Source organism: Stegodyphus dumicola, chromosome 1 (assembly GCF_044657685.1).
Source record: "Stegodyphus dumicola isolate Sdum_Otavi_A_Nest chromosome 1, ASM4465768v1".
In the NCBI taxonomy this organism is placed as follows: Eukaryota; Metazoa; Arthropoda; class Arachnida; order Araneae; family Eresidae; genus Stegodyphus; species Stegodyphus dumicola.
The window spans coordinates 188,491,623-188,505,074 of NC_140768.1; the positions used below are offsets into that span (position 1 = coordinate 188,491,623).

A 13,452-nucleotide genomic window follows, 5' to 3' on the forward strand; every position below is an offset into this window, starting at 1 on the left:
TCCGACGAGATTCAGAGCTCCCATAGGCATACAGCCCTATCTGAAGAAGCTTTCGGACAACTGCAATCCATGAAACTCAGGTTCCCATAATAACCTCTCCATGCTCACTCCATGAACAAGTACATTGAGAACCAATGTCTAGATTGAATCTCGACACATCTACAAAATGCACGGTGCTCCACTAAAGTCTGGTCCAAAGCGCATGTTGTCTGCGCTGCTTGCGTCCCGTCTTGTGTGTTGCAGTGAGCGGTACGCAAGCAACGGGTCTTCTAACATACAACCCTATCTCAAGAAGCCTTCGGATAACTGCAGTCAATGAGACGCGGGTTCTCATGGAAGCGACAGCTGTGAAGCTATAACTATCCTGTGTTGCAGCGCTGAAGGCGTCAAATAGCAATCTTCATTTGTTGTTGTGGATCTTAGTCGACGTTTACAGTTCTGTATAGCTACCTGCGCTTGTGACTGGCCTGCATCCAATCTACCGACAATTCTCCATCCCATTCCGTCATCTATATATTCATAGCTACTCATTTAACCTGATATCTTATAAAATTTACCCAACTGTTGCGAGAAACACGGCGAATATTATGAAGAGCACGAACACACCAAATCGCTGAAAACTTCTCGTGCCGTATATACCCTCCACATACACAGATCCGCAGATACGCCCGTGTAAGCTTATGTACTCGCCTCTGAATATTTGCATAATTCTTCGGCGGCATAATTAATACCTTTGGTTCAATACGTTTCGTAAAAAAAGATATAATTTACACATTCTCTTCGTTTTGCTGACGAGTATCATTAAAATCAAATTAAACTGATGAAGACTGTTACGGCCTTGGCGGAAGATTATAGAGGGCGCAATAAATTTAAGCAGACTTATTAAAATAAGATTAAAGCGAAGAACATCGATGCCTATCAAAGCCAGTAATTCCGGGGACCTATGGGTTCAGAGTTCACCGCCGGTTAATCTCAAGGTCATAGGTATTAGGCAGAGAACAAAATTTAGGTTATTAAAAAGAATTACACCGAACGATTTAGAAAACCGTCTAAACTATTAGTTACTGGTCAATTACGATCTGATTTACTTCGGATGTTGTCTTCCATGTATTTATTTTTTGCAGTATTTTCAAAAAGTTATCCCTTTCGAATTCTTTAAATGGTTTAATTTCGCCGCCCATTCATCATCACTGAAAGTACGAAACGCAGCTGAAACAAAAATCTAGAAATTCTTTCAGAAACCTGATCATTTTGAGGACCTTGCAATATCCCTAAAACATATCTAGAATGCATAATAATTTAATCATTGAAAATATTATTACTGTTTCCACAGAAACATCTTCATGACCGCATGGAGCGGAATTAAGATAATTCATATTAACAAAATCCGGGAATATTTATACACTCCCGCACAAAACGGTACGTTTGGTCATTTTACCGTAAAGTAGATATCCAACTACCACAACATCAACTACGCGCTAAAAAAAGTTAGAAGCAAAAGAATTCCATATTTTTATGTGGAAAATTTTAGACAGATGTGAATAATTTATTTCTCCGAGCCACAAGTTAATTCATAGTTCTGTTTTAATTCGCGCAGTTGCATTAATTCGCATTTGTTGTCTCGTTGTTTCCCGAAGCTTAGGAAAAATTTACAGAATATTCAATTCCAGTTTAAAATATGTATAGAGTAATAATCTAAATTAGCGAATTTATTTTGTTATATCTTATCGAAATATTTTCTGTTAAAGGTGTACGTTGAAGTGCCCAAAAATAAATCAACGGATAAAAGGGCTGAATACTAGTAATTCGACTCGCATTCAAATCCCAGCAAATCTGAATCGCAAAATCAGTCTTGAAACTTTTCAGTTAGCCTTCGTACATCAGGATCCTGATGTGTAGCAAAACACTTAAAAATACTGTCCAACAGTGATTAAAATGTTCGTTGCAACTAATGGTATGATATGGTAGAAAGTATATGTCAGTGATAGCCAGATAGTGGCTTTACGAGATCTTTCTCTCAAGTGCTTTAAATTTTAAAAAAAATATTATTGACCGAAATTCAGAAATTTTGTATATTTTCATATGTATAACTAACTTAGTACAAAGATTGTTTCGAACTACAACAATAATTTTGAAATAATAAGTGTTTCTTATTTGTAGGCATATTTTTTTTAAACGGCCTATGCGGCCGGCGGTTCTGTGGCAATTTAACTGGCTCTCGAGGGCTCAAAAGCTGACAGCTACTCAAATATGAGATCGTTTCAAACACACAGTTCGTGAGAGGGAAATAACAGAGTTCTTGCCCCTAAAATATTTAATAAGAACGGAATAAGAGTGAACGCCGGATGTTCAAAAATGGAATATTTTACGAAAAGCGAATAACATCAAGAAATGTAGAGGAAGTCATCAAACAAGAAAATACAACTCAATATTATTATTTAAATGTTTTCAAAGCTTAAATGTTTTAAAAGATAAATTATTATTTAAATGTTAAAATCTATCCTTGATCTCCCAACAAAACTCTTCTTCCTGTCTTTAAGCGCAAGATGTGTTTATAAGTATTAATAATTAATTGCGTTTCTTTTTAAGACTTATACATTTTCTTCAGTCCAAAGATAAAGTTTTCTTATTGGAAACAGATGTAGTTTAAGAAATATTTATTTATTTACTTAAAAATTCTTCAGCAAATGAACTGATAATAGCTGGTGTCTCAATGCACTTTTGGCTGGCTGTTTTCCTGAGTAGTTCCACAAACTGTTCCCTACTGAAGTAAAACCTAGCACTTTTTTTTTTTTTTTTTTTTTCAGCAGAAAATTCAACGCTCCCTTTATCGATAAATCCCAGACGTTATATTAAATATCAATTCTTGAGCAAGAAAGAAGATGAAAACCTAACGACCCCACTGGCAAAAAGGGGGAAGACCATTGTGTAACAGTCAGTATCTTACAAAGGGTCGTCCAACCGGTTCGAAAGCCTGCGGTCAACAAAAAGAGCGACTAGACGACAGAACCGGGGGAACACCGGCATCGGAGCAGAATAAAAATAACAATAAAAGAAAGCTGATGTTACCTCATTAAAATCGGGTTTATAATTTTTTAGACGACCAGTGCGCCGCTGTGGACTACGGAAAATTTTTCTTCATAACCCAGCTTAGTTATCAGTAAATTATTTCTAAATTGCTCGATGACTATCGAGATAAATGACTGATTTGGATTAAACGATAATGTAGAGTACTCGTTCAACAACTTTTTGCTTTCTGTCTTTTATTTTCGGATCGATTCATTTCTAGCAACTCGACCCTTTAAAGAAAAAGTGGTTTTAGTTCTTAGCAATTTTGATGCCAAATATACCCACATTAATCAAAATAAATATGAACTTTCAAAAATAGAGATTAAAAAATTGGTTTAAAAACATAGGTAAAGCCCTTTTTATTATATAGTGTTCTTCAATTATAACGCTGTTCCATAGATCCAATGGTCACAAACTCGCGGCCGCCTTCATTTTAATTATGTATTTGCCGCAAATGTGGTGCTTATAGTTACTTATACAGACAAACAGAGATTTGGACTGAACTCTTATACGCATGTGTGTAGCTAGCGGGGTGCAGAGAGGTGCTCTTGCCCCCCTCCCTAAACAAACCCCTTTTTTCCTGCTCAGATATTAGCCAGCAAAACCTACCAAAAAATTTGCCTCTTTCTCATTATTTAGTTTATTGCGAACTGAAGAGAACTGAAGCTGGGGTAGAGTGACGTCAAATTCTAGAATGTTTGAGAATCGGAATTAGTCTTTAGTTTGGAACGTTAAAGAACGTTTGGTAGTCGAGTCTGCCGTTGTACGTGTTCCCATGTGCCTCAATAAAATGTTTTTCGGAATGACTTTTCTTCCTGGTCTTTACAAAACACCCTGCATCGTGTAGATGCGAACCATGAGTTGAATTTCGGCTTTCCATTCTCAACACAAGAATGCACTCGCAAATTACTACTATCTGTAACTACGGCAGGCGAAACCCAAATGTCAACTTGGGCTTTGCCCCGGATCAATCAGAATAAATATGTCCAATTACTATTCACAGAGCCCGATTAACAAAATCCTAAGTACAGTGTGCTTTCAAGCTTCCCTAATTCTCTTTAAGGACCTTTTTTGAGTATGTGTTTGTGTAGGGAAGGAAGGTATCAGGATGAATTTGGGACCCTCTAATACATAGGCTGAAGCTCGAAGCTCGTGGCCTACGCAGTAATCAGACCCAGTTGTTTGAGTTTTTTATTAAACAGTCTAAAACACAGTCATCTTATTGTGATTAATAATTCAAAATTCAATTTAAGTTAGAAAATAGTTGCATAATTTTGGAATAAATTTAAATTAATTTATGTGGAGAAAAACTAATGGAGCGTAAAGACGTTTACTGGATTTAATATTTCAAAGGATGATAGGGAAAAAAAAAAAAAAAAAAATATTTGTCCAGCACGCTAATGGAAAAGGTAAAACAGTTAAAGCGCCGCTATAAAACTATAAAGAATGCTAGAAAGAGGTTGAGAAAATTCATGTGCATGAAATACAAGCATTCAACAGAAGGAAATATGGTTCCTTCGTTCTTTCGTCAGAAATTTCGCCTAATTTTCTCACCCCCCCTTGTAACTTGGAGTGTCTTTTCATGATTTCCCCCGCTGACCTCTTAACCTCAGTATCACGTTCCAAATGGAGGAAGCAAAACGGGCTTGGTTTATTTGATTGTGGAAAAACACGCTAGGGTTATCTATCTAACGGAAGGAATGCCTCGGAGGTGGACTTTCTAAGGGAAATTGGCTCGTAAACTCGTTACATATGGGAAAGCCTGCCAAAATGCCAATGCAACCAGCCCGTTCGTCTGGTTGAATTCAGCTCGAACTACCAGTTTTCAGCGACGTTTCCGCTCGGAGGTTGTGAGTCACTCCTTTTCGGTTGCTTGTGAGATTTCGGGAAGGGCAAGATCCGAGTTTACCTCATTCTGCCCTTTCATTCCTTATCTCTTTCATCTATTAACTCCTACCTCTATTTCATATCACTAGTTTATAGTGATATCTACAATTATTAGTAAATTATTTTTGAAATGAATTTCGATTCATGATGTTATTAAGACTTCTCCCATAGCTTCTTTTTTTAATCTTAATTTAGGTACTTATTGATTTACATAATATGCACAATTTCGATCATAAACAATAATAAAAGCGTGCTCCTTATGATAATTAAATGTAATAACATCATCATTTTCATAAATTAAACTTCATACATAAAACATGCATACAACTTTTATTGAATAACAAGACATTATTTTTCATTCACATCTTCTCTCTTCTTAATGTCAAACGCGATTAGTGCAGAGTAACATTTCGGGAATGGTTATTTTAGATACTTATTGAGAGGAAAGAATGAACAATTCAATTAGTGCAATGTAACATTTTTTGAGTTTCGAACATCAATTTTGAGAAGAAATTAACATTGCTAATTCTCCTGTTAATTCCGATGGATTGTTTTCATAGCATTAAATTTCTTTTATTACTTCTTAATGTCCTCTAGAATTGAAAGTTGGTAATCGCAATTTCTTGCTTTAAAACGAATATCTAAATTTTCGTTGCTAATTTGGCTTCAACCTGAGGTAAAAGCCTCACTTTCCTAATCCTCATCTAGGCTCTGGCAACACGTAATACTTATTTTCCCCACTTATCGCTGAATATAGGGAAAAATAAAACAGAAATAAAAATTTGAAGAAAGGAGAAATAGTTTTAAGGATTTACTAATCTCAAAAATTAAATGCTGTTCTTTTATAACATCTTTAAATGTAAAATCTTAATTGAAAAAAATAGAAGGAAAAGAAAGGAAGAGAAAACGATTTCTTCGAAGGAAGGAGGAGAGAAAGTAGGATTCGACGAGAGTGAAATATTCTTCAGATTTTTTCGTTCATTCTTCCGAAACACATTTTAACTTGAGATTTTAGTAAACATGAGAAAAATTAACAAGTTGCATACATGCAGTAAATTTCTTTCATTTTCGCAATTAGTTTCCAAACGCAGTTTCTTTTAAAAGATCCCAATTAGTTACATAAACGAATGTAAATTAAGGTACTAATTCTTTCGAAAATTTATTCGGAAACAAAGCGAAGACAAAATGCGCAAATTTTACCCACGGGTAATATTTGGCGATTGCTCTTAAAATTGGCGATAAAATGTATTTTCATTTCCTGAAAAAATGGAAATATTCAAATAGTTTCTACAATGGAAATGTTATTTTTTTCTAAAAGTTAACCGCATTAACAAAAATCTAAACTAAATTAAGCATATCTATTATAAAAGCGGAAGTCTTTCATTAAGATCTTTCTATAGGAAAACGTTAACGATGGCGACAAGGTAGACATATTAAATACTTGAAATCTCGTTATCATATCATATAAACTAGCAATACTAAATTTTCTCAACATTAAAATTTTAGTAATCAGAACTCAAATTATCATCCTATTAAAACTTGTGTTAATTATCAAATAATAAACAAACCTATGGATAACATTTCATTTACGTTATCCATTTTACGTAAGTATTTTAATTCGAAACAGATACAGAATGATACATCCTTAGTGTATTGAACCGTTTGCAGGAAAAGGCCCAACACGCATGTTTCTGTTTACAGAATTAAGAGTTTAAAATGCTTGCAAGCATAGGAAAAATTTTAATAAAACTTTTGAAAATAGCTCTGTTAAGCATCTAATATTTTGTTTTTTGACCAAGTTTAAAGTTCTGGCTATCGAACTGGTTAACATAGGCGTTTTCGTTCTCTTCGCCATGGTGTCATGTGAATACGATTCAGTTTCGTTTTGAAAATATTCCACGAAGGCTTTATTCTCTCAGACAGTTAGCTTTGGTGTGCCTTACCATAATCTAATAAATCAAATCTAATCCCTACATAGAAAGGTTTGGTTACTGTATCAAAATACTCGTTGCTTTTTGGAAGTAAGTACTTCATATGCGAGATCTACACGATTCAGTCTTTATTCATCCCCCCTCCCTCATGCAAGTTTTAAAATAAAAATTTTGTTAAAAATATATGCAGCGTACCTCAACTTCTACTCTCACAGCATAATTAGTTACATTTTTAAAGTTATAAGTACAGTCATGCCATGCCATCCCATGAATGAAGCACCTGTCGGGAGTAAAAATCAAAAAAGGGGAGATGCAAAAATTAAAGCATAGCATGCTAACTGTAAGCATCAAAATGATAAATGTTTTCATAGAAAATTTTGTCTCGAGTGCTCCAATCTGTTAGCACAGCTCTCTTTATGAAAACTGAAACATTATCTGCTGGATACTACGCGAACTCTAATGTGACTGTAGACTTGACCAAACTAACATTGTGATTGCTTCGTCGCAGAATTCGGATAATACTGAAAGTTTTCAACAAATGGCTCCACCCGTATAAAAATGATGATCATATTGACTAAAAATTCGTCAAATGATTATTTTTAATCAATATAATCATCAATAAAATGATGATCATATTGACTAATATTTTACAAACAAAATCTGAGTAAATATTTGGAAAGATACTCAACAGAATATAATACGGTTTAAATTACGATAAAATATAGGCCCTAGTATTTTTATTCAGAAAATTATTTTGAATATAAAAAAATTAAAATTTTTTCGACACAAACGAGGCTGGTTAGATTAATTTCGGCAAGAAGTTATTTTACGTTTTCTCTTGCCAATAATCAGCCCACAGAGGAACTTATATTTGCATAATAATTTCCTTGCGAGTTTAATGTATTTTTTTTGAGAAATATAGAATTAAAAATTTGTCTCAGTTTCTTAAATATTTTATTTCGTGCTCGACAAGACAGCCTTAACAGCATGAATATTTGATAATTTCGCTACATTCATTATCCCTTTCTGCTATAAAAAGAACCGACCTACAAAGGAAATAACATGCATCGATAAGATTGTTGATAAGATACACGTGTTGGTTATTATTTTTGAGTAAAGATTCCTTCTTTCCCCTCTATCACGAATTAAAAAAAAAAAAAAAAAAAAAAAGATTAAAATTTGCCATTTGCCTACTACAAAAGAGCATGCTGTTGAATTTATGGAAACTTACCGGCCTCAAAAAATGTGTTAATGGCCACGAAATGGCGCTTTATTTAAAAACTGAGAAGCAATAATAAATTAAAAATAATGGAAATTTTTACTGAAATATTATATGTAAATAAATGATTATATAATAAATTTGAAAGAAAAATAAAAATAGAATGTTTTTTCTTGCATTTAGTAAATGGGTCTTTTTAGTTTGGCGCGACTGGCGCCGTCTCTTGTGGTCGACGGGGTTTTCCGTAAATACCGGATAATAAAATTATACAGTATGAAGAAAACATAATATATACCGCATAATACTGCATATTTAAAATACTTAATTATATTTTAAATAGTACGAGAGAAATGCACAGTTTTAGTTATTATATCTGCTATATCAGATACCGCCTCTTATAGGTAAAAAACGCTAGTTTGAAAACTGAGAACTAAGCTAAACGCTAAGCAGCGGAGGGGAAATAATGAGAAAAAGTGTGTGTGTGATTATGGCAAAGCCTCGAGGGCTATCTGCCTAAAGGGAGGGATGCCTTCGTGGAGGACTTTCTAAAGGAACTGGCTCGTATACACGTTACACATGGGGAAAACCACGAAAACGCCTATGCAGCCAGCCCGTTCGCGGGATTCGAACCTCGGACCGAACTACCAGTGTTCAGCGACGTTACCGCTCGGCCGCTGGTGGGCCTGAAAAAGAAAAAAAAAAAAGACTCATTTTTAAATGAACGGATCTACATAAACTGTAACTAATACACCGAAGGCAGATAATGTGTGAAATCTGGAACTCCCGGTCGGATAGGAAAACTCAATAAAATGAACGCCATGCGTAAGCTTTCACTTATCTTTTCCTTTCGCAAATTCTTCTTTAACCCAATTCCTTCCATGGAACAATTACATTAATTTCCACTTTCATTTCTTTACACACCCGATTTTATGTGTGTTTTATTCCAATACGCGAACATAAAAATTAAATTCAATAAAAATAAAATTGCATTTTATCATAATTTTCTAACTATCGTAAATGAGTATTTTTTCCCCGTGAAATCTCGCAAGTACTTATAAGATATACAAAATTTGTTCCCGAATAACTTCTTCATTCTTGCTCCTTCCCGAAGAAAAAAAAAAAAAAAAAAGTATAATAACAACGGCTAAAGCAGCGTATCTTAGAGCGTGAAAAAATTTTGGTTTTTAATTAAGACACCAAAAAAAATTATTTTTGACTTTTTAATTAAGGAAGCGTTGCATAAAGCTGTTTTAAGAGACGCTAAAGTATTAAATTTTCTTTACATTATTTTATCACCGATTTGCTGAGCAATTCAAGTATTGCGTTTTTATCCGGAAGGAGTTGTTTAGACAGGCATTTTACTTAATGGCATTTGCATTAGTTGCCGAAATAGTTTAAGGATCATAAAAACAATGCAAATAATAATAATAATTATTATATGGTTTAAATTTTTCGAGTTTTGTTTAAATATTTTAAAGTATTAGTTTACGTATAAAAAATAAAGTACATCAAAATAAATTTTAAAGAACATATCAGAAAATCGAAATAGAATTCACTAGCAAAAACTCCCGAATACATTGTTCCCAAATGAACAATACTTCTAAAAAAATTATTTAAGTTATTTTCTTGATTTTACGACATACTTTATTCCTAGCTGAGTTATTCTACTGCTTTAAATACTATTCAAGTGAAATCTCTTTTTAAACGAATTCATTTCTGATCAAAACTATTAAATTTTTATTTATTCTAAACAGACTAACTTCTTCTAAACCAGAGTTTCTTAAACTGTGGATCGCGAAATATTTTAGTAGTTTTTATATTTCTTTAACTTATTACAACAATTTAAAAATTACCAAATATTTTTACACAATGAATCTGAAGATAGATAAAGATAATACAATACAGACAAAAAAAAAAAAAAAAAAAAAAAGGAAAACGTTTCGACGCATTCTTTTTGTAATATAAACGTTTATTTTACTTGCTTTGCACGTGACGCTGTCATTTTGGCTGCCACTCATTTAAAATTTTCACATTGTTCTGTGTCTTAAAATTAGAAATTAAAGTTAATGACATAAAACTGCAATAGTATATTACTGTACAAGAGAAAAAAATGACAGTTTCACTCGCGAGTGTGTCAAATTTGCGCAATGGTTTTAGGGTCCCACAAAATTTTCGTAAATATTATGTCGTTCTGGGGTCGCGAAAAAATCTCAGTGATAAAAAGTAGTCGCGAGTGAAAAAAGTTTAAGAAGCCCTGGTTTATAGAATATGAAGTATAAATAGCTTTAAGAAGCCCTGTTCTAAACGACTAATTCTCTTCTAAATGACGAAACACATCCTTTTTTTTTTTTTTTTTTTTTTTTTTTTTTTTATAAAACTATACAGAATTATACACTTTATTATAACTATACTTTTGCAATTAGAAAGTAAGAGAATACAAAATATGAATCATCTAAAAAAATGTTATTACGATATAAAATGCTAATATTTACGAAATGGCAATTTAATCTAAAAAAACACCTCTAAATTAATAAAAAATCTAACTGTAACCGATTTCGGCTGCTTACGATCAGGCAAAGTTCCAGCACATCAGATGCCCTAGACCAGTGTTTCTCAACTCGATTCACTCTTAGGACCGGTAAAATATTTCAGTGTTTTATCGCGGATCGGTAAGGTTCATAATTTGGGCTAACTGGCATAATGTTAAAATATATATAATTTGTGGAAATTAAACAATTGGAAGGATTCAGCGGCTAAGAAAAACTGCCTTAGGTGATCAGAACATTCAGCGCCTCTTATAAATTTAACGAATTAATAAGTAAAAACAGAGTTTATTTTATTTAACAGTCGCTCGCAAGGCCTCTAACAGAGGCTAAGTGTTTAAGATTGCTGAATATTGGGGATTCGAGCTGTATCCGATCCTAGGCGAACGGGCTGACTCATGGTTAGTTGTCCCTGTATGTAATGAAAACATGTGCCATCTTCCTTTAGAACGAACTCAACGAAGATATTCTTTCGTATCTTAAACAGGTAGCCCTGTGTGCTTTGCCATACCACAAACTAAACTGTCCCTTGTGAGAACAACTTAACCGGTGCCCATAGATGCTGTGAACTGGCCCTATGCGTGATTAAAGAATTCGCAAACATCAAAAAGTTTCAAAATTATATGAATCGAGAACTAAACAAACTCTGTTTTACTTCTTTAATGGTTTTCACGTACTGGAAATATTTACTGGAACTTTCTAATTATTAGGCGCTTCTGGATATTCTTTACCTTATAATAAACTGGCAGCCTTCCTCTTCTTAAAAACGGACTTTCATTTGGTTAATAAAATATTAACGACGACTTCAGTACGTTACGCAAAAACCTAACTTCATTTTGCAAGCAGGCGAAAAATGGAATCTGAAATATTGCAACTGCAGGCTTTTATTGTTTAAACGCAAATGAAAAAAAAAAAAAAAAAAAAAAAAAAAAAGATTGCCGAGAATACCCAAGTTCGAGAAAAGTTGTTTAAAAGGTTTAGAAGTGGCGAAGCGGTTGTTGAAAAAAATAACAAAGCGCGTTTAGGAAGACCGAAAGAATTCCAAGAGCGATGAACTGAAAGAACTTCTTCATCAAGATCTCGCTCAGACACTTGGAAGGCTTTGCCATAAAAAAATGTGCGGACTTTTCCTTTTGCTAATTACGTACATGTGTTTAAATATCCGGCTAACTTTTACAAGTATTTTAATATTAAACAAACATTTCATTGAAAAAGCGCAACTCCACAAACAAACTAAAACGTCGGATATTAAATTCTCTTCTAGTTCACTGGCGATATTCTACCATTAGAATTCTTTATCAAAACACTGATTATTCATCGTTTAAGCCAAAAATCCCCAAAGAGCGAATGAACGCAAATATCACTTTTAAAACTTGAGTTTTACTTCGTTGGCAATTGAGTTGTTAGAATTCTTTTTCATGAGCTTCCTAACTACTCGGTATTTAATCTCAACAGCTCAACTTAAACTAAAAGCTTGAACATACTCAAAAATCGCACTTGAAACTGAATATATTTAAAACGCATACTGGCGTGGTTTATTGCCTCGTTCGCTATATCTGTTGGATTTTTTTTTTTTTTTTTTTTCTGTACTCATTCTATGTTCCATTTAAAAAATATAAATGAATAAAATTACAAATGTTATGTACAAAATTTATGTTTTTAATACGAAGTAACATAATGCCTGTAATTTTTGTGAACAAATATTAAACATCACAAGAGATTACTTAGATATATTTTAAGAAATAATCATCAAGAAAGATTAGTTTAGTGAAGAATAATAATGGTTTTTACCTGTCCACGTGCAGACGATGTTCCGGTAGCCGCAGAACACAAGCACAACAGAAAGGATGAGTACAACAGTTTTAGCAGGACAGCCATTTGGGATTAGGGGGAAGGACAGTCAATTTTTATGTAAGTTATTTTTCTCCCTCTCTTCTATCGGATGATTTATTATTTTTCTATCAGAACTAGACTACAGAAGAAGAAGAATAAAAAAAAAAAGGAAAGTTATTTTTCCGCTTCGCTCCTCACGCTCCCGTCCTCACGAAGCGCTCACAACTACTCCCTAACACTCCCCACAGTTCACTCCACTTGTTTGGGGAGAGAATCCGGCTGAAGGAAACCGGCGCGAAGAAAAAGCTGAGGAGCCAGCATAATCGCGACACGGTCTGGGGTTGCCGATTGTGCTTCGTGTCGCGGATCTCGCCAAGTAAACTCGCCAAATATTGAAGGAAGAATTTCGCTACTATTAAAAAGTATTCTTGCAGTGAAAATTTTTAAGGCAATTAAAAAATTTTCTAAAAGTAAGCTTTAAAACTTAGATAAATTTTAATTATCTGCACCATTACTATATTTGATAAATACGTTAATATTAATAATTTTAATTAGCGGATATTAATTTCGTTTTGGCATTTTGCGTTGGTTTCACTATAAATGTCGGTTCACTTTTCAAATTGGTGCCGCCAAATATTAGAGCTCTGTGTTATATTCAAAGAGATTAAATAATGAAGAATCTGCAAAAATGTCTGTATGTTTCTCGCATTGTGATAAAACAACGGTACCTAGAGCCATCAGATTTTGAATGACGTAATCTTTCACCGAATATGGGCATCTGGTAACCCTAATTTGGAATTTGTTTTATTATCTATTTCATATTTTGTCAGACATTAACGAATTTTTGATTAACAAATTCAACGATTTCAAAACGAGCAATGGCAACACTGTACATTTACATTACAAAAAATTATCTCCAGCGCGCGAGACTGTGTACCGGAAATTCTAAAGATATGCTCATTTTAAAATT

The 13,452-nt window shown here is 33.6% G+C and overlaps 1 protein-coding gene across 25 annotated transcripts in view; it reads right to left on the reverse strand.

The window, feature by feature from the left end:
• The window catches only part of trol (terribly reduced optic lobes), a 743,500-nt gene extending 730,732 nt beyond the window's left edge, over positions 1-12,768 (reverse strand). For 16 of the 25 annotated variants that reach the window (XM_085823947.1, XM_085823916.1, XM_085823874.1 and 13 more), the window contains exon 1: positions 12,441-12,767. In XM_085823947.1, coding sequence (XP_085680073.1) covers positions 12,441-12,527 — 87 coding nt within the window. In that variant the 5' untranslated portion in view covers positions 12,528-12,767. Of the gene's footprint in view, positions 1-12,440 lie in introns of all 25 variants that reach the window. The other 9 variants (XM_085823935.1, XM_085823887.1, XM_085823928.1 and 6 more) reach the window with 1 other exon arrangement.
• Positions 12,769-13,452: the final 684 nt, after the last annotated feature.